General features: G+C 36.6%; 1 protein-coding gene across 1 annotated transcript in view; it reads right to left on the reverse strand.

The window, feature by feature from the left end:
- Positions 1-307: 307 nt before the first annotated feature.
- Positions 308-21,673, reverse strand: part of ZDHHC2 (zinc finger DHHC-type palmitoyltransferase 2) — a 36,647-nt gene continuing 15,281 nt past the window's right edge. The window contains exons 4-13 of the mRNA XM_071743452.1: positions 19,114-19,234; positions 18,148-18,217; positions 16,551-16,583; positions 12,143-12,263; positions 11,293-11,425; positions 8,762-8,888; positions 8,376-8,468; positions 7,047-7,156; positions 6,517-6,594; positions 308-3,723 (exon numbers count right to left, since the gene is read on the reverse strand). Coding sequence (XP_071599553.1) covers positions 6,554-6,594; positions 7,047-7,156; positions 8,376-8,468; positions 8,762-8,888; positions 11,293-11,425; positions 12,143-12,263; positions 16,551-16,583; positions 18,148-18,217; positions 19,114-19,234 — 849 coding nt within the window. The 3' untranslated portion in view covers positions 308-3,723; positions 6,517-6,553. The remainder of the gene's footprint in view (positions 3,724-6,516; positions 6,595-7,046; positions 7,157-8,375; positions 8,469-8,761; positions 8,889-11,292; positions 11,426-12,142; positions 12,264-16,550; positions 16,584-18,147; positions 18,218-19,113; positions 19,235-21,673) is intronic.

The raw sequence follows: 21,673 nt of genomic DNA on the forward strand, positions 1-21,673 counted from the left end.
CAGCAGCATCCAGAAGAGCACAGCTGTGTTTGCCAGTATGAAGATGGGAGTGTTTCACCCTAAAAGAGCAAAAAAGGATTTTGTTCCTCCTGGCCCTGTTTCACATTGTAGGTGCTTTGTGAGGTGCTGTGGATGTTAAAGTAGGGAAGGAAAACTTAACTGGAAAAAGTCAAGATCTCTGGTGAAGGGGGATGTTTACAGCAGGTAGGTTTTTAATGAAGCCAGAGCAGTGATAAGGGCTGTTCTGCTGTTCAGGTACACTGTCAGTAAAACTGAAGGCAGTGTGTCAATGACAACTGTGCATGACTTGCTGAACATGAAGCATTTATTTATATGAGCAATACATTAATAAGTAGCAAAGTTATACACTAAATTTATGTAGAAACATTTCCCCCCCTGCATCCACCATACCACTCAACTGAATCTGGGCAAGAACTCTCTCAGTCCAAATGTGGGATTAACAACTGCTACAGCACACCATGCACTAAAATAAGTTTGCTTCCTGCAACCATGTTGGAAGTCTTGCCTGAAGACAGATTGTAAGTACACCAATAATTTAAAATAATTGCTGATTTTGTTATCTGCCCATAGGTGTAGGTAACTAAAGAGCTTTCGATTTGCAACTTGAACTGTAGAGTGCTTTTTCTCCCAAGTTACAGAACTAAAGTGCATAGCAGGAGCTGTGTCTTAATTCTTAGTGGGGAGAGCTCAACAACATCTAGGTGTTCCATTTTCTTAATAAAAATAGTTCTTTCTGAAGACTTGGAGCACTCTATCAACAGATACAGAGTATGTGTGGGCCACTTCTGGTACAGACACATACTGGATTTGTTCTGAACTACAAATTAAGAAAGCTTGTTACATGCATGTGGGGGGCTACAAGTCATATGACTGCATACATGTATACAAAATAAATTGAACTCCGTTGTCATTAGGGACTCAGGCCCATCTAAAGAGTCAGTAGAACATCTCCAACTTCCACTGAAGCTTGAAATGCAGTTACACTGCTAGACAAGTATCAGGGCCTGAAAGTTACTCTTTCAGCAAAAAAGTACATTAGTAACTGTACAATAGGTAAAAAGCAGTCTTTTTTTAAAAGACAGAAATTACACAGAAGGCTGTAGTAAAGTGCTTAGCAAGAATATAAAGGAGAATCAGTGCAAGCAGACAAAACAACACGGTGTCCTTGCTCCCCTTACTTCTTTGCAGTCTCCCCTGTGCATTGTAACAGCATCAATGCTCAGTGACACTATGTCAAAAAGCCCATTTGCCACTCTGCTATATAAAGTATTAAGAGAGCTTAAAGCCAAAAATATAGCCATGTCAGAGATTATACTTTGGAGCATGATTAGCTCACCTTTGACCCTATCCAGAACTGCCAGGAACACTCAAAAGCCTGCTGACTGCTCTTCAGAGGCACAGCTTATACTCATCCTGAGAGCAGTGTAGCTACAGTCCTCTGCCTCAGATCTGAACCTTTGAGCTCCCCTCAGTTCTCTTTCTGCCCTCAGCATGGGTTTCCCATTCCTTCATCTGTTTTCTGCTACAGGAACAGCCTCTGCCTACATCAAAACTGCAGATTATTTAGGGCTATTGTGCTTTCTGAGTGTGACTTCTGAGACCTGGAGAAGCCTTACGTGACCCCTTACCCCTCTCTGTTCTTTACATCAATCCCCAAACTTGCAGAGCACTGAGAGCTTGCAGAGCACTGGACCCAGTCAGCAATGCTGAGCTCCATACTGGAGTGATCCAGAATGAGTTTTGCTGGGGAAGAAATCTATACTTTGCCTTTATGTAAAAACATGGAGCAAGTTAACACTGAAGCTGAAGTTTAACTTTGTACTTGATATTTTCAAATGCATGCTCCATGACAAACCACCCTGTGACTTAACTTTGTAAAAAACAAGACTATACAGATAGAGAACCTGAAGTGTTAAAAAATATATTTTCCCTCTCCCCCTTGTCCCTTGACAAGTTAACCTTTAAACAAATGTTAATACGAGGTAAGCTGACAGAACAACACTGAATAAATAGCTGTGAAAAACTTTTGGTTGCTAGATGTCTGCAGGCATCATGTAAACTGTATGCTACCTTCATGCTAGTTTAAAAAAGGTATTCTACATCAAGGGACCCATCCTCTGGCACTTCTGGCAAGAAACAGGTGTTTTCAGGCTGGTAAAATTTTGAGATGAAAAAAAATTCAACCCAAAATAACCCCATATTTGTGCTCCAACAGCTATCACTTAAATTGTAAACCCTGGAAAGACAAATTTTAAATTTACCTGCCTGTAGAAGAGCTAATGATACAATTTTTGCTTTTAGAAATTCACCACAGAGTCCTGCTGCCTCTTTTCTAAACAACAGGAATCTTTACACTGTGAACCAGCCTGCTAAGTGACCCAGGTTCCATAACAGAAATACTTTCCTGCTTCAACTGAACTGAACTTGGTCTGAGTGTTTTTCACTTTAATTTTTTTTTGGACTAGGTTTTTTATCTAGCCACCTAGAAAGCATAACAAATTTCCTTCTGGAGTTGTTTTCAAAATAAGAATTTGCATTTAGATGTAAACACTGATACCATAAACATAGTGTATACAAAAGGCACGAGACAATTAGATCTGTGTTGCTGAAACTTCCTAGGCTTTGAAAGTTGATAATGCATCTTTTACTATTTGGCCAGTAAACTCTGATCCTAAGAAGGCTGCCAGCTTGTAACTGAATTGATGGGGGGTTCCTACATGCAGCAGCCTGGCTTTTTGGTTGTGCAGTAAGAAAGGCATTGTCTTAAAGAACAAGTGAAAAAAAAATCTGAGACAACTATTGATTAAGAAATCAGGATTTGGTAAAATGGTGGTCCTTGGGAACAGAGGTTGTTGAAAAGCCTTTTGAATCAGTGAAGTGCTAACCTTTGTTTTCCAACAGGGATAATGGCTCCAAAGGGCACAATAACATCCCCATTGCATTGCTCTGGCCTGTGCCGCTCCCATCAGAGCCGGCCAGCTTCGTGTTTGTATAATCCAGCTGAACGCAGGCCTTTTATCACTCCACTTACCAGTGACCCACTGTAGCATTCAATTAACAAATCAGGCTTTTTCACCCCACCACATCTTTTCAAGCTATTGGTAAAACACATCTGAGGGAAAATGGAGGTTTTGCAATGAGGTTTTCCAAAAATCTTCCAAAACTAGTTGGACACTTCACTGGGGCGTCCTCTTGAAAGATTGCTTATCAAGCGCTCAAAAGAAAACACAGTTCATGAAGCCACAAAATTATTCATATCTGTTAAGTCAGCAGTGCAAAAAATTGGTTTTTCAACTCAGTGACTTAACAGCAATTTGAATTAAAGGGTGAATTTTCAGAACCAAGGCAAGAACATGGACTGAACTGTAAGGAAGTCAAATTTTTCTTGTACTAAATATCAAAGTAAACCCTGTCATTGTTTGTTTACAATAGTAAACTGACTCCCTTTTTTTGGTTTTCATTTCCTAATATTCAAAAGCATCCTTTGTCATTCAAAACAGGTAATTTTAAGTCAAAACATTATTTAGCTGGTTCAGAAATAGTATGTTTAGTTTCATGTTTCAAGCAGTGACATGGAGACAGCTAATCATCTGCCAATTTGTTTTCTGAGCACATCCACAGAGGAGCAGACAGGAGCAGCTGGCCAACAGGGCTGACATTTGGAAGAATACACCTTCCTTTCAACAACAGTATTTTCTTGAACTGGAACAGAACATAAATCACAAAACAGATTATTAGAATTGAAGAATATTTAAAAATCAAGTTATTGCAACAGGTCTCATCAACTCGAAGGGAAAAGTGAACAGCAGCTGAATGAAAATCCCACACTGAAGAAGAACACAGTAGGACCTTCCCAGTTATGTTACTTGTCCACATTAGGATAAGAGTGATTAAGAACTGACTATGTAGCAATCAGGCCACCAGTTCATAAAATTGAGTTATTTTTGCATATACTTTCAGGTACCTACATCATTAAAAACCAATTCTCTATTAGGTTACTATAAACTATATCTGTCACTCTCAGTAATTAATCCTCTGATTAACTATAAAGAATTACAGGATACAGGATATTGAACATAACCTCAGTTGGAACAGAAATTCAAATTACTAACATACTGGCAAGGTCTGTGGACTGCATTTTTCACATTGAAGTTGAAATTACTTGGTTTTGTTGTAGTGACATCAGCATCTTTACTATTCTATTCACTCCATAAAAACAAATAAAACTCAAATAGTGACAATAAAGGAATGAAATTAGATGCAAAGGAGTTACAAAATAATAATACTATAACATTGCACACACACATGCACAGAGTAATGTGGCTTTTTTGCTATATCTCCAGAAGGTCTGTAAGTGCCACATAGAAATATGTCAGAGCTAAGGGTACAACCAAATTGGCACTTGCACTCATGCCATGAGCAAGCATCAGCCTGAGACAAAACTGACTTTCAGGAGTCCCTTTACATGGCTTTATGTGCAGTCTTTGGAACAACCTCCTCTGAAGGTGATTCTAAAAAGCTGCACTTCAAGAAGAATATTTACAAAAAGCAGAAAAAAGAAACCCCCTAAAGCCCAGGGGGAAGGGTAATTGGACTGCAAACACAAATCTAAGTGTTAAAATCTAAATGTTACTGTCCCTGACTGGAACATGAACCGAAAAAGAGCATGAGATGTTCATCAAGCTAAACAGCTTAAAAAAAAAAAACACCTTCAGCATTTTGAGAACAATCACAGACCAGGTCTGACCTTGAGAATAATCTGAATAACAAAGTACCAATAAAAAGTGCACATTGTTCAAAGAAAGACTGAAGTTTAGAAGTTATGAATTAAACAAAGTGTTAGGACTTTTGAAAGTAGAATTCCAATTGGAAAAAACTAGTTGAAATTAATGTTATTTTTGTAACGTAATCTAAAAAGTTGTTTCTTTAAAAGCTGTCTCCAGTGCTTTAGTCTTGAGTAGTGATGACATGGGAAGATATCAAACTAACTGGAGCTGAATAACTTATTCTCTTCTGGAAGCTATTGTTCTGTTGAAACAGCCAATGGATTAAACAGGGCAAAAGCACATCATTTTAGATTTTGAAGGAAGGGCTAGAAACGTAATTTTTAGATTCTAATAAAAAAAAAGAAAATCAAAGCAACATAGAGCAGTAAAACCTGCAGACACCTGCTGAGTTTCATTTTCTCATCAGCAGCGATGTTCATTTGACACCCACACTTTCAACACTTCAACACCTCACACCATCAGCAAGTGTGCATGTAGCTATATCTGGAACCATCTGTGACTTCATTCACCACTTAACACAAAACCAGGATGTAAAGGCTGATCAGATTCTAGTTTCTCTGATGAAACCAACTGAGTTTCTGGGACTTTTCTGGTACAAACTACAGGCCACATGTTGTAACTGAACACCCACCATTTTTATCATCTGCCTTGACATTACAATACCAGGCCTCATGCCCCTACTGGCAATCACTACAGTTCTCTGATGGCTTTCCAGGCCTTCCTTTTCCTTCAGGAGTAAATAAGAGTAACTTGACATGTCCATGAGTTACGTCGTATGCACACGAAGGACATGCTCTTGAGACACTGCTTCAGGATAAATGAAAGGGTATTTCCAATAGCAGAGATGGAAATCACCTTGCTGGAACAGCTTCTCTAATGTTATTGGAAAATTGTACATTATTTGGTATGCTGAAATTTTTAGGGTTGGTGTCAATTTCTTTTATGCACCTTTAAATAGGAAATAACTCATTTTTATAAGCTTTCATGCAATTAGAAATCTTCAAATACTGGAGTGAATATGATGATAAATTGTGAACATTCTCCCCAACCCAGACAATAGGATTTCCTCCTTTTATGTACCCAACAGAATACATATATCTATACCAGCTGCTTCTCAAACCTGCTTTCTGAGAAGACAATTTTCCAAGGTATCAATGCAAGAAATAAAAAAAATCTCAGCTGTTTTTTATAACAGGTGACTTAATGCTCAGAAGTCATATGGACATCTTTTCAGTAGGCAGCACTGTTTTGTTATTAAATAGGATGCAGATCAGCACCTGACACAGAACAACAGGCTGCTAATTGTTTACATATAAGAATAAATCTTTTTTCCTTCATCATCTAACAGACACCTTTACCTGCTTTAGCAGACCAACCTATGATGATCTTTGTATTCAGCGTTAAGAACAAACTTAATTTTCAAGTTTAGCTTTATAATATTTGCTGAACAGCTGGAATAGTCACAATTTCATTATCTCTCCAAAGAGATTTTAGGTAATATTTTAAATATTACCTAAAAGTAATGGGTATAAAGATTAAAAAAGGAGGTTTATTTTAAAACTGTTAATTCACGTGCTGCTACTTTGTGGCATAAAAAAAAAGTAAGTTGAAAACTGATAAGAATTGTTTTAGTAATATCCTCTTGTGCTTTCTTCATGGGGTAAGGAATAATGGAATAACATATTAAATGCAGAGAATATTAACATACCTTTCCTTATATATTCAGATGTTTCTTTTAAGGGACATTAGGTTTCATTTTCCATGGTTAATGCAGGATTACTCATACCTTTAAAGACAAAAAATTACATTTCCACAGGAAAAAGTCTCACATCTGTTTCATCAGTTATACAACCTTTAACTATCAATCCATCTTAATGCCATTCCACTATTACCAAATTTATTCCTGTCCTGTGACCATTACACAGCTTTTCACAAGTTACAACAAGGCATCGTCATATTCTGGTATAGGTGTTTTTTCCCCGAAATAATTAATTATCAGCTTCAGCAAAAAGATAATTAGCACCTACTGGCGTTCTCAGTATCACTTGGCCAGGTTTAACTGTGAAGAGCACAGCAGCTTGACACATGGAACTTCCTACAAACATGCATTTAAAACAAGCTTCATAAATTTTGGTTCATCAGTACAAACCAAGTGGCCCTACTCATTTTTATTCTATATCCTACAAAACTAGTTTATTACGAAATAAATTTTTATTTCAGCATAAACCAATTTCTTACCAACTTTGCCCTTTTCAGCCTGTGCACTGGTTTCTGACCAAGATGGTGTATCAGTAAGAAGGTGGCTCTGGGAATCACGCAACGGCTTGGCAGGAAACAGGTGGCTCTCACTGTAATGCCAATAAAAAGAACATTGTAGTAAACTGCAGTTAATTTTTCATTACCTCACAGCACATGACAAAGTTTGTTGCATCCAGGATTTTCCCTACCTTACCTTGCAGCTTTTCTGATGAATCACTGCTCTTCTGTCATTACATGCATTACAGATACAAGTGTAACTAAAAAACAACTCCCTAACATAGACCAGGGAGACATTCTGATTTTTCTTTCGACAGCTGTTATTTATTAACACACATACTTTGGGTTCAGATGCACTCTTTTGCATATTCACTCCCACTGTGTAGTTTAGTTTACAACCTGAAAGTCTCTCTCGCGTACTCTCTTTCCTTTCTTTATCAGGGTGTGGAAGGATAATAGAGAGCATCTGTCATTTGGTTAATTGCCAGGCCAGCATCAACCCATGATACACTACAACAAACCTGACATGATAAACAGTGGAGAGAATATGTCCAAAATCTCTTGCCTGATATAAGTTTTGGATCACTTGAATAAGATCTAAAGTATCAGTAATCAGGTAACTGAAAGGTAATGCGTTTCTTTTTTGAATAAAAGATAGTCAATACAATTCCACTATCATGTCTTAGTCACAGATTCAAGTGTACAGTACTTATCACACACCATAAATGTTGCAAAAAAGGTACAATATGATATAATAAGCTCTCGTATTTACTTTAAGGGACATCTGCATACTTTTCACATTTTAAAGATGTCATAGCAGTGAAGGTTAAGCAGAATCATCAGAAACAAAACGTGTGTTTAATTTGCAGATTTTTGTGCTCTGGCACAAGTGCTGAAACCTGGGGCTCCCTTATGCAAAGCACCTTTCACCAGCTCTAAAGAAGCAGACCTCACCCCAAAGCCTTGCAAGGTCATACATCCCTACCACAGGCAGACCAACCAACTCTCTCATTTCTATGCAGAACAGGAGGTTACTGATACTCTTTAGGCAGGCATGGAAAATTCAGGTCCTGGACTGTCACTGAACTGAGACAAAGCATACAGAAGGGGGAAGATCCCAAACTTATTTCCATAAATTTAAATGAAAAGTCTGAAGATGGACTGAGCTTAGCTGTTTAAGATTGACTTGTATTTCTTAGTAGGATACTCATAATTTGCTTACTGCTAGTAAGTATCTTATAAGTGGTTTTCTTTATTATGTGCACAGGAAAAATATCAGCTAATTGAAATATGTAATAAAAAGTAGATTACTTTTTGGATGCTGAATTAAGACCACCAGGTGTGGAAGCTTGCTCAGGATCCTGATTAACAAGGCAAGTTGGGAAGGAGCAACCATCCCCTAGGCTGAAAAATTCAAAATTAGTGTCACAGTTAAAAAATACTTCTAAGATCTGTTTTTTTCTTAAGTGAGTATTACCACATCTAATTTTAGAAAATTATATATAAAGAAAAACCCCAAAACTACAAACCCAACCCCAAAAATTGTGTAGAACCTTATAATAGAACAGTTTGACAGAATCAGAGTTGTTGTGGTTGGAAAAGACCTTTAATATTACTGCATCCAACCATCAACATTCCCTCCCCCAACAAAATAAATAAAATATTTCTGCAGACAAAGCATTAAAAATGAAGCATACCTCGAAAACACAGGCAGCAACCAGTATTTCTTCTCATCACCAAACACCTGCCTTAGGTTTTTGCTGAAGCCCAAGCTGAAGCCATTCTTGTCTGTTCTGTGGCGAAATATGGGAGCTCTGAATACCTCTTAAAAGAAAAAAAAAGTAATTAATTTTTTTCACAAGATAGTGTGTTTAAGTTTCACACCACTTTTTAGGGAACTACACTGCTGATACCATCATCCAAGAGGAAAGGTGGTGCTGCCAAGAGCTGGAGGAAGTCAGTACACTCATGAAAGCCACATCAGTGCCACACAGTCCCTGTGCATGCATAGAAGTCCTACAGCTCAGGAAGGGTGGAAAAATCCTCCACCTTCCTCCCTAATCCAGGCAAGGAAGAGTGAGGAATTCATTGTTTAAAAAGTGATATGTTTTGTATGAAGATTTCAGCAAGTGAGTTAACCAGAGGGAGTGTTTAAGAAATAAAAGCCCAGTACAGGGTTTCCTGTAGGAAAAGAAATTGAAAAGAAAAGCTTAATACACTTTAGTAGTAAAACAAGGCTTTCACATCCTGGGGTATGAAAATACTGTGTGTTTTTACAGCTGCATAAAGAACGAGCTTTACTTGTAGACCCAGATTATTCTCCATGGATGACCAACCTAAATTTCTGGAGAAGAGAACTAAATATAGCTTCAATTGTTGCCAAGTGCTGAAGCAGAAAACTCATTCACTTTCCACCAAGTGACTGACAGCCATTTAATTCTCTTAATTGGCTATATTTAGTAGGCAAACTATGTCCAGTATAGCTCACACAAACCTGCTGGAACCATGCAGAGATTGTACTTCTGGAGTAAATTCTTAGCTATGAACTGCTGGAAATGACCTTCAGCATGTTGTATGCATTACCAGGTCTTTTAAAGAAGGAAGAAGGGAAATAGAGGTACTCTTTTGGATGTCCATGTTAGGACATCTTCTAGGCTAGAAGAAACAGTCCCAGGATGATTTCAATAAGCACAGTCACACTTAGAGCTTCCATGGCTTCGTTACCAAAATATTGCATGTTCAGGGTTTCACATACCAAACAATCTTCAGAAGTAAAACAAGAGACAGACAAACAGAAGAGACAAACAAATCTTTCTGTTTAGCTTAAGTGCACAGAAAATATGGTATATTACCTTCATGGAATTCAATTTTTTAAAAAAAAGCATAAAAGGTTGAGTTAGAAGTATACTGCAGTGTGGTTATTTTCTAACATTTGGGGGGCACTAATATGATTAGAACTATTTATAAACAAAATACTTAATTATTTCTGTTTACTTAAGCATCATTAATAAAGCTTTTCTCTACTTACAATTATACCGAACAATTTTTTTCTACACTTATTTCTAAATAGATTATTTTTCATTATAATGAAGAAACCCACAAGCTCTAGTGAAATCTTGAAGTAGATAAGCTTTCTTCTAATGACATATACTCAAAGTCTGCCATTAATCATCTACATCTTGGTAAATCCCAAGAGAGCCAGGAAAAACAAATCAATTCATTGGCTTACATTCAGCTTGTATCAACAGAAAAGCATTTAGAGATTTAGTACCTTTAAAAAATATATTGAAAATTGGTATAATGGTCCAGGACATAGTGCAGAACAGGGACTCAAATATTCATTAAGTTTTGTGACCATACTTGCATCCCAGTGGTGAGCAATCCTGGTTTGACACTGACAATCAATGCAGTTATATATAAGCTCCCATAGTATAGGCACAGGCCATCTTCTGATTTTTTAAAAATTATCTTCTAACACAGAGTCCTTTCTGTGCAACTGTGATTATGTAGTAGCTAGGGCTCACAAGTGTGAAACCTCTTTTCAGATCTCTGCATCCATTTCCTACTGAACACAGAAGCACTGCCTTAAACTCTGCTCTTCTGCATGAGATGCTTTCCTGACATGGGCTCTATGTGCTCATTCCTGTTGATCAAAATTAACAACATCCAGGAAACAACCTTCCAATTTTTTTCCCCTCCTCTCATTGTCTCTAGTACAGGCTAAGTTCTGGAATCAATAACTATCCCTTTTAGAGCTTTTAAACAAAATTCTAGCTGAACTGAAAAGAGGAATTTGGATGCTGTACAGGGCAAGTGTGGAGTGAAGCATGGAGCCCCTGCCCTGACTGGGACATTCCATCAGAGGACTCTGGCCTGGGGGCAGACCTTGCTTCTGCTTGTGTGACCAGGCATCAGGGTGTCTAACATTTATTACAAAGTGATTTTTTTTTTTTTTTTAAATCTATTCAGTTTCTGTTAACAAGCTGTGGATGGGAGGAAAGTGGGTAGGTTCATTATTAGCTTGGTCCCTTGGGTAGAAGAGACAGAATTTCCAGAGAGCAGTAGAACCGTGGGGTCAGTACTGGACATTGCCACACCTGGGCACTTCTAACCATGATCCAAGTAACCTGCAGAAGATTGCACATTTTCTCCATTACCCTCATACATATAATATGCATCTATTATTTATTTTTTTGCTGTCAAAGACGGAAGCACTAAAACTGCTTACCTAATGTAGACTTATTCTTGCTGACAAGCCAACAGTGATATCCAAAGAGAGAAGACAGACTGACAGAAAACATAGCTGCAGCAAAGAATAAAAACATGATGTGGAACTTGGCTTGAGTGTCCGGAAGGCCATTCTAAAAACAAGAAAAAAATACACTGTTGGAATTGGGGAAATAGCTGTTTAATTTGATTACTCATAATGTTCTATTCAGTCAAATCAAGTTCAGTGCAGACACAAATTTACTATGTACCAATCATCTGAGTAATGAATTATACACCTTCACTGTATAGATGACCATGCAATTTGGTTGTTGACAGCATCTATGTTAAAAAAACAGGCTCTTGCTTGAGAAAGTAGAAGTATTGACAAGAACCTGCAATTTGGATCTGAACTTTGAACTGTTTTTAAAGAGAGGAATAATTTATCTTACAAAAAATCTTGTTTCAATAGCCCTTCCAAAGTAGTCAGAGAGTAGTATAAATAATGCACATCTAAGAAGGTAATATATCCTAAACTACGAATCCAGATAATCATAATTAAAATATTTGAAAATCTCTCTGAAGCTTTTTCATGGCATAGTATTAAAGAAAGTTAACATAAGCCATATGTAACCGAAATTCCCTTGAAAAATGTTTCCTAAATAATTGCATACTTTTTCTATGCAGCTTCAAAATAACATAGGAATAAGTGAAATTTTGTAACAGAGAATAGAAAAATAAACAGAAGGCTATGATTACTAGACAAACTTTTGTACCCTCTATTAGGAAACAAAAGATTACTATGTAAAGCCTTGAATTTAGACTTCTTGCACAGCAGTAACTTCATACACTTAAACACAGTATGTACTTACTGTCCAAAACTTGATAAAATACTGTAAATCTGTTGCAGCAATGAAGAGGCAATACAGTAGAGAGTAAGCCAAGAAGAGGAGAAAAAATTTATAATTGGAGAATCCTACACAGTTGTTCACCCTGATAAAAAAAAGCAAACATAAAAATGGAATGTAAAGAAAGTTATGTTCTCTGCTTTAATCTAATTTAAAATTAAACATATTTTCTCAAAAAGTTAATATCAGCATATAAACCAAGTTTTACTTCCTCTCTGTGATGCCTCAAGCTACTGAAATATATTTAGATTCATCTCCCAAATTTATGTAGAAGATTTTACCAAAAACAAAAAACAAACCTGAAGGACTTTATCAAATAATACTACTTCAATAGTTTACTGAAATTCAATTTTGACTCTTGGTATGAAACCTGTTCCCAGCAGATATAAATCTGGTTGCAGCTAAAGTATTCGTATTTTACCATTAGATTCACTGCACGTAGCAACTGGGACAGTTACTAGCCAAGATTTTGAATCTAAACAGAATTTTGTGAGAATAAAAGCAGTCACATTTAACCCACATCCTCCTTCAATAATTACATAGTAGTGTAAAGTTTATTAGTAACAATCTCAGAGTATTCAGAGGAGATCCCTGAAAATACTGACCTTTATATAAAATGAGGGAAATACTACTGTTGAATAAACAGAAAATGTTCCACATCAGTGACAGACAAAATGACAGCAAGTAAAAAAGATTAGGAACCATTAAATACACATCTAAATGTTAAAATAAATCTCATTTTAACATTTTAAATTATGGGCTATAAGTTCACCTCTTTCTCATTTTTAAAGAATTTATGAGCAGCAATACAGAATCATCAGAGAGGCATCTAGTACCACAGCAGCTTCCTACCAGAGACCAGGTATTAAGTATCATGAATTTCAGAGCTCTATTAAATGTGTTCTGATGTTATATCCACTAGGTGAAAAATACTGGAGTGCTGCCTATGGACATATTATTGGTAAGCAGCTTCCTTTTTCTTCCACCTGGCTGCATTAGGAAGCTAAGCCCAAGTTGCCATTGCACATAACCCTCCATAGGAGTTTAAAAAATATTCCCTGTACCTTCTTTAATTAATTGATATTGCTCTTGGAAAGATCAGCTGCTTAAGAGATGACTACATCCATGAAAGCACTTGAGTATTGAAAAATAAATCTAAAAAAAAAAAAAAAAAAGGCATGGAAAGTGTCAGCTTCAGCTTCTAGAAGCATAGCACAAGATGTTGCACCTATTTGCTTCTTTAGGGAGACAGTGATGGCAATGGCAGCACACATGGTAATAAGAATAGGGTAAAACCTTAAAATATCAAATAAACTTTCAGTGTTATCCACATTTAGTGTGGATAAGGGGCTTCTTTGCTTTCTTAGCTTTTTAGTTTTTACAAAATATGCCACCTTGGCTAGACAAACTTAGCATCACCCTTTAAACATGCAGCAATAACTGAGCATCTATATTAACTGTGATTCGGAAGGACTCACAGGAGATTGTTCTAATTAAAAAAAAAAAAAAAGACAAAAATCCACGGATGCATTTCTAAGCTCATTATGATTCTTACTGGAAAGTAAATTACAATTCTCCATAGTGAAGTAGTGAAGTGTCTCTTCTTTAAATATCTCAGAGTCAGCAATTCCATGATAAACTACAAGCAATTCAGACACAAGGTTTCTATGGTAGCCCTATTTTAATTTCATGGTATTTCTTTTATGATAGTTTCTACTCTATGACATTGTTTAAAGAGGAGAGAAATAACTAGCAAAACGTTATTCACTAGAGATGACACTTCTTGAGTGGCAGATTTATTTCTCATTGTTCTTTTGTGCTGCTGCATATGGTACATACATAAAAAAAAACTTTCATAAATTATCCCACTCCCCACAGTTTTGATGAGGCCCCAGCGTGGTAAGTTCTTACTGGAATAGTTCATCAAAAGACTAAAGAGAAAATAAACACCAAGGTTTTGTAATTATGTAGTCTCAAATTGCAAGACTCAGGAATGATGGTCAGAATTACAGTCTAACATTCTGAAGAAGAATAAAATGGATAAAGGTGCAGACAGCTTGCTAAATAATGGTGTGCTATTGCAGTGAAACATTCATACAAAAGAAAATTCTGGGTTAAAATTTGAATTACAGGTAATATTAAAACCAAAAGTACGAAAGAAGGCTATTCTTTCTGTCTCAAGAGTTTACTGAAAATGCCAGGCAAAACAGTAACTTAGAAGGCACTGAAAGTGATGCAGCTCAGCTAAAAAAAGGCAGCATAGAATTAAGGAGATGCTAAATTCTTTCTAAATGACCCAAAAGACAGAGGAGAGAGGTTTTAAATGCTTCCTAAGGTGTTGCTCATGCACCTTGTTAATATTGAAGTTGTTACGTACAAATAATATTTTTGTGCTCGAGACATAGCATTTCTGCCTTCAGCTCCATCTATAACACAATTAGCAGGAGCACCAGTAGAGGAATCACTAGTGCTTTTATTTCTGCATCTCTTAAACCTTTTTTGAAGTTTAAGTTAGAGAGCAATTAGCATTAAGTATTTCCATGTATCACAGCACTTCCACTGGCACAGGAGCGGCAGCCAAAATAAAGCCTCCGAAAATAGCAGAGAGCAGCTGACCTGGGGCTACAACATGACTACCATCTTACTACCTCTGCCTTCCAAATGCTTCATCTTACTCTCCCCCAGGTTGTTTTTACCTGTCATCTCTCCAGAAACCCTTCTTCTAGCAGAATATTAAAATAGTAATTCTCATTACTGTTTCCCTGCTCTCTATAAGCATCACACATGGTTCTTTCCCATCTCCTGCCTGCCTAACTTGGCCACCACCAAAAAACCTCAACACGAAAAGCAAAGCGGGACCTGGTGGTTTTTTCAGGGGTGCTAAATCCCACCCATTACACTAATATTCAACCTTATGTTTCTTGGTAAATTAGCCATGTGATATTTCCCTTAAAGGAACCCATGAAGTTTGAGCAGCATCTCTGCAATAATTCAAAACTCTCTTGTCACACTCACACAGTTAATTTTTTCAGAGTGAGGAAGGAACTGTGGACATTCACTCAACCTAGGAAAAATAAAACAAGGCAATACCTTGTTTTTCATTTTCATGCACTATCCTAAGGCAAGACAACTCAAAAAATCCCAAACAGACCATGAAGCTTATGAGAAGTGTGTATACTGCTGAATAATAACAGCATTACTGAGACTTTTCACTGATATTTTGTCAGAAATAGCCTGACAGCTATTTTTCTTATAGCTTTCTACAAGATAGCTATAAGAAGGCTGAAAAAAGCAACAGCCTTTTTTCTTATAAGAAATTTGTACATTGTTTAATACTTTTATCTGTGAATTTTTGTGTGTGTGTTTGTTTGTGTTTTTTTTTAAGAAGCACATTACTAACAGTAAGCATCATGAAGTTTCACATGCTGATATCCCTACAGCAAGAAAATACAAAGAAGGAACTCTAAGCTCTATTATTAAATATTTCTTTCAATTGTATCTACCTCACAGCTGCAAAATAAGGGGAGATCTTTCAGTCAAACTGCACTATGTGAAAGCTGTAGCCAGGACAAGCCAAGACAAACAGAGGGTGACCCCTTCCTCCCCAAGGACAGAATCTTCTCTGCCCTGCCAGTTGATTCAAGAAGGTCAAACCAGCTGCTTAGAACCATCACTCAGTTTGGCCAACACAGGAAATTCTTTTCTGATCAGTTTCATGTTGTGAAGAACTGCCATGTACCACTCAGTCCTCTTAACTTGGATCTTTTAAAACAATTATCTGTAATTACTTCCATGAGATAGCTGCCAAGCTGACATGAAATTAATGATACCTCCTGTCTGCTCAGTGGATCTACGGGTTGCTGAAAAAAGACAGGAAACACAACCACTGCACAGGCTGAGGTGGCAGCAAAAGGAGGAAGGGTGGGGGAGGAAAAAAAAAGCAAGAAAGCAAAGAAGCCATAAAACAAGAGCTAACTCCATGTTTCCACTCAAGCTGTCCTGGGAGCTTCTGTATTTCATCATTCAGTGCAACTAAGCCGCAGTAACACTCAAACTCAAAGTCCATAAGAAAAAGATGCAGTTCTTAAAAGTTGTTTTCTTACTGATCAGAAGTCTCCCTCAACCTAACTGTAAACACAGGAAGGGTGTAAAAACAGGGAGTTACTTAACTCCCAGGTCTAGGAAGAACAATACTGAACTTCTTTCCACTTCTCTCAACTAGGAAGAGAGGACAAAAACTAAGTACTCCAGCAGTCTCTCAAGATCAGTAACTTCACATGAGCAATTAAATGCAGGAATATGAAAGCATCACATTCTTAACAAGAGCATATTTTACCAAACCAGAAAATAAGAAAGCCAGTAGTACACTCACCAAGGGCAATGATGATCCATTTTCAAAATGCATCTTAAAAAAAAAACAACAGAGTTCCAAGAATTGCAAAAGGCAAAAGAAAAACAAAGTCAGAAACACAGTTGCTTATCAAGTTCAAATTATTCACATACAGGTTAAGAATTACCCACAGGTACAGTCAGTTATCTAATCTATTTAACAAAGATGTCTATTTCATTTTACACAATACAGTTTACCAATAAGTAAACTGTAGGTAACCCAAACTTAAAATGCTTGTTCTGTCAAGAGCTTACTGATTTAAGTAAATATCATCTATATCTTGAGCTTTAGGGTTTGGTTCTCATTCTGAATAGTTGAAAAATAATAGCTGAAAAACCTGTGTCTCTGATGAAGACTTAGAAACTGGGCTAATTCAATTATAATATACTTAGTGATGCAAGCAGATTTATTTGCACATACATTAATTCTTTTATAGAAAAATATGCAGAGACACGGGGCAAGAACTTACCTTGTGTGAAAAATCCCAAACATATTCATAATTAATCACTCTCCATAATAAAATATGCAGAAGAGAATCAGATATAATTAAGGCAAGTGAATTTTTACAAGGTAAGGATAAAGTTAAGATAGTCTGCAAAAACTATTTATTAATGGCATTCTGCAAATTTCGCTGACATCTCACAGGATAACACAGGTCTCTCTTTTCCTTAGCCCTGCTCAGGTATGAGAGTATTCCTGTCTTACTCTGCAACCACCATCCCACACAACACAACCAAGATCCTCTTTCTCACTCAACTCAGTTACTCCTTCATTGCCTCTGCTGGACCAAATGGAAAGTCTTCTGTGCCTCACATTTATGTTGGAAGACTTAATGCATTATCAGCTGGAGAATATGTGGAACAACCTTAAAGCTAAGAATAAATCAGCCTTTGAGGAAGCCCTTTCTCTTAAAGTTAGAAATTTAAATAATTGTGGGCAAGAGTAAAGAAACACACAGACATCCAAGCTAACTGGAGAAAGGTCAGAGAGAAGAACAGCCAAAATAAAGATTGAATTAGGAAACAGTTAGGCTTCTGGAAAATATGGAGGTGAATTTATTTTGTGTTAGACAAACAAAAACTATATTTTACAGCTTCATTAAAATGGGGGATGCTTGGTTGCTTCTTTCTTTAAATAAAAATAACCTGCAAGTCTTCCAATGAAAAATAGGATATTAAGCTTATTACCTTGGGTAAGATGTAAGTGACATCATGATTAGATTGAGATGGATAGTGATCTTTATTCAGATTCTAACAAGAGAAGCAAATTTTTGTTTATCAGCTATTTTTGGTTGCATTCTTAAGGAAAGCTCTTTATTAATATTTAGAATTTTTAACCATTTCATAAAGACTGTGTAAGACTTAGTAATCCATGTAGGTATCAAGAAAATAATCAAATCAGAGTAAGTCACAGACTTCCTTCAAAACAAACTTTAAAAAGTAAACCTGAAAAAAATCTAAGGAGTCAAAAAAAAGGTTCTCTGCCAAAATGTTACAACTGGAAAATCTATGCATATAAACTAAAAGCTTATGTGTCAAGAAAAAAATCAATTTATTCAGAACTTAAAATATTTTCTTACTTGTCGCATACAGAACAGTGATGGCAACGATCTGGTTTTACAAGATGGCATCTGTCACAGTATCTGATTGCTAAAGAAAAAAGTTCCAACATTACATCCCAATGTAAATTAAACATTTTCATTCCTAAAGACCACACAACAGTAAATACAAACAACTCAGTCCAGCAGAAGCCCCAGAAAAGCGTTTCTGCATGATCACAAGCAGTTGCAAATACTGAAGCATTGTTCAATCACTTGCAATGCTGAATCTAGCACAGGGAACCAAAAAAGCTCAGTTTTTGCAATCTCTGCTAATCATGCTAATCAGGGTATTTTTTCTTCCAAACACCTCAGTTCTGCAAAACAACCAATGACCCAACAAAACTCACAAAACCCTCACTAGACTAGAAAACCTTTAATGACTGTTTAACAATATGGCTATTTTAAGCTATTGTTCTAGCAGCTTTAATTTACTATATGAGATTAGCTGTTGGATTTGCTCAGCTAGCCAGCATTCACAAACTCTTAGATTGAAAGAACTTTTTCTCTTGCAACTGTACAACCAGCAAATGAACCAGTAATGGTTTCTTATTGTGATCTATACATGACATGCAAATAGTGAATAATGAGTAATTTTGAATTTTTTTTTAACCCATGCAGCTAAAGACTTCTACAGACTTTTTTTGCAGTTTGATAGTATTGCAAGCTACTTGTTAATGTCAGTTTACAAACATTTAACATAGCACTGTTAATCTACTTTAAAATCCTAAATCGTTTGCAGTGATTTACTTTCCAACAACCTTTCCACTGAGTACATGTAAGTGTGTAAAGCTTCATTAAAGTTACATTCTTGGGTCACTTTGTTAGTTTAAGAAGTATGAAAATCAGTTCTTCTCCACAATCCAAACCCTTGAATTTTTTTTTTTAATTAGTTGAGGTAGTACATCAAAACACCTGCCTTCAGTGGTCTCCTGAACACCTATTTACCTCCAGACATTGTCCGTGTATAGATAGGAAGATCTTTTGCTGCCCGTCTCAAGACTTCTTGCTGGGATTCACCTCTGGGCTCCCTCTCTAGGGATTCCTTGTCTGAATATGATAGATGGAACTGGAATAATTTTTAAAATCAAAAGATATGTTAGAAAATTTCAAGTTAAATAAGTATCTATAGAGATGCAAAGAGAAGCAAGTATTAATTACATAAAGATGGGTTGGCATTAGGTATTACAGCAAAATAATCCAGTGTTCCTAAGACCTCTGATTTAGTTTATGGCAACTAAAGACAAAATTAAATTTATTTCTAATTTGGTATTGAAACAATGCTGAATGTTTCCAGGAGCAATAAGGGATGTACTTCAAGAGAAGGAGCAAGAGCTTACCCTTCCCTTGAAACGTCAGATAATTTACTTCTGTAATACTAAGTATTAGCTAGTGAATAGAAACTAGGGATGTCTGCCTTCAGCTGACAGAAAATGTGTTACTAGTAACACCAGAACAGACAGCTTTACTTCTCATCTGCTGTCTGGCATTTCCTTTTTTATTCTTTGCCACTGGAGAGTTGCTGGTCTCTAAACACAGGTGTTAGGATGTTTTTACTTCAGCGCCTGGCCAAGAGAAGGAAGAGATGGGTGTCCTGTATGGCAGAATAACCACATCTTAACATATGCCTGCATAAAAGGGCAACTTCTTTCACTGCCCAAAGCTGCAGTAACAAAACATGCTCCAGTATGAGCCGAGAGGGTAAAAATCACTCAAGAAGATTCACACTATACATTGAGCAATACAAATTTCTTCTAAATTCCTCAGCAAACCAGCAACACAGTCAACTTGTTGCTGCAGCCTCTAGAAATGGGCAGATGCCAAAGCCTTTGGTACCTCTGTCAGAGAAAAAGGATACAAAATCACCACTGAAAAAAGGTCTATATTTAGCAGGATGAGTGGTTGTCTCTGCGTAGCATTTCTGTGTACAGACAGGCTGGTTGTTACAATTTTTTTTCCCCAAAATGAAAGTGATATAAAATTAAGGAAGCAGACAGAAACATAACAGAAGCCTATTCTCACCTCCATAGAGAAGCCACCACTCTACCTTCCTGACAAAGCTCACAATCTTCCAGCAGAAGCTGGAGGTTCACTGTTTAGCTTGAGTTTCCCAGGTCACCTTTCATTTCTTCCCCTAGCTAGAAGACACTCTTGCCAACACCTGAATAGATTCATACCAATTTGGTTCAGAATGCTGTTTTGTTTTGTGTTCTGGTTTGGGTTTTTTATTTTTTTTAAGTTCTTCCTGCTTGGTGTACACAGAGTTCCATCTTTTCTGTTGGTTCTCAGAATTGTCCTAAGTCTACAAAACCTTCCTGCCTGGGAAACCATCCTCTCTCCCACCTTCAAGCTTGTATATAGCTGGTACACACAGGTACAGGATGGCACATATTAAAGCATTGTTCCCCAAAGCCTCTTATGGAGAAACTGCAGCTGGAACTTTAGTGCTTTTCATATATGTAAAAAGTTTAACTAAGATTAAAAAGAAATATACAAACTGTGGTTTGCACCAGCTGTAATATTCATAGATACAAAACACAAAGCTTTATCTGTTTCTGCCTTTTCAAATAAGCTTTTGCTATAGTTGGTAAGTCTCTTCAGTTATGTTGAAAACATTCTTTTACATTTACAGACTTCATCCTGGAAACTGAAAGCAAAGCAGTAGCTTAACATTAAAAAAATACACTAATTAAATTTTTAAAATAGTAGATTAGGAAAAAAAGACACGGAACAACAAAGATGTCACTTACTGGCAGCAACATTGTGTAAATTCAAAAAACACAAAAACACTACACATTGCTTTTTTTTTATCCTCCTTCAATACTTATCCTCCTTATCCCACTTGAAGTTCTCCAGTAGCATTGTATGATGGCTTTGGAATCTCACCATAATTACTAAGGATTTGTCAAAATGTTTTGGAAGCCTTTCATTGGCTTCATCCCAGTGATTTGAAAACCATTCCAATTATCGCTACAGTCACTGTATATGTGCATATATTTTGCTATGTAATTACCAAATGAAAAAAGTTCTTAATTTATTCACTCTTCTCCACCCCAAGCTGTTGGAAAGACTGCAGTGAAATTCAAGGAAGATGCCAATTATGCTGAATTATCCACTTGTTTCCACAATTATGTATCTTATTAGTGAATGAAAACTGTTCAGAAAAGAACCTCTGCACAACACAGTGCAAGCTGTTTATTTTGTGTTCACATGTTAGTTATAAGAGCTAGTCCTTGCCAAAATAAGTATTGGCTTCGTGGATATTTCAAACTCCATAGCATGATTCCTCTGTCTGAGGTTGTGTGACATAGCACCTCGTGAGGATTTTGAGGCTACTATACAGAGACAGGATGGAAGAGGCCAAAAAAATTTCTTCACTGTACCAAACTGCATGGGGAGGATTTTCATCAAAGCTATTGACAAGTTTTGTCCTTTTTTAGGTTTGGTGGTTTTTTTGTTTTTTGTTTTTTGTTTTTTAATGCTAGAAAGAATTTGAAATTTAGTCACA

This window comes from Heliangelus exortis, chromosome 4, assembly GCF_036169615.1.
Source record: "Heliangelus exortis chromosome 4, bHelExo1.hap1, whole genome shotgun sequence".
In the NCBI taxonomy this organism is placed as follows: Eukaryota; Metazoa; Chordata; class Aves; order Apodiformes; family Trochilidae; genus Heliangelus; species Heliangelus exortis.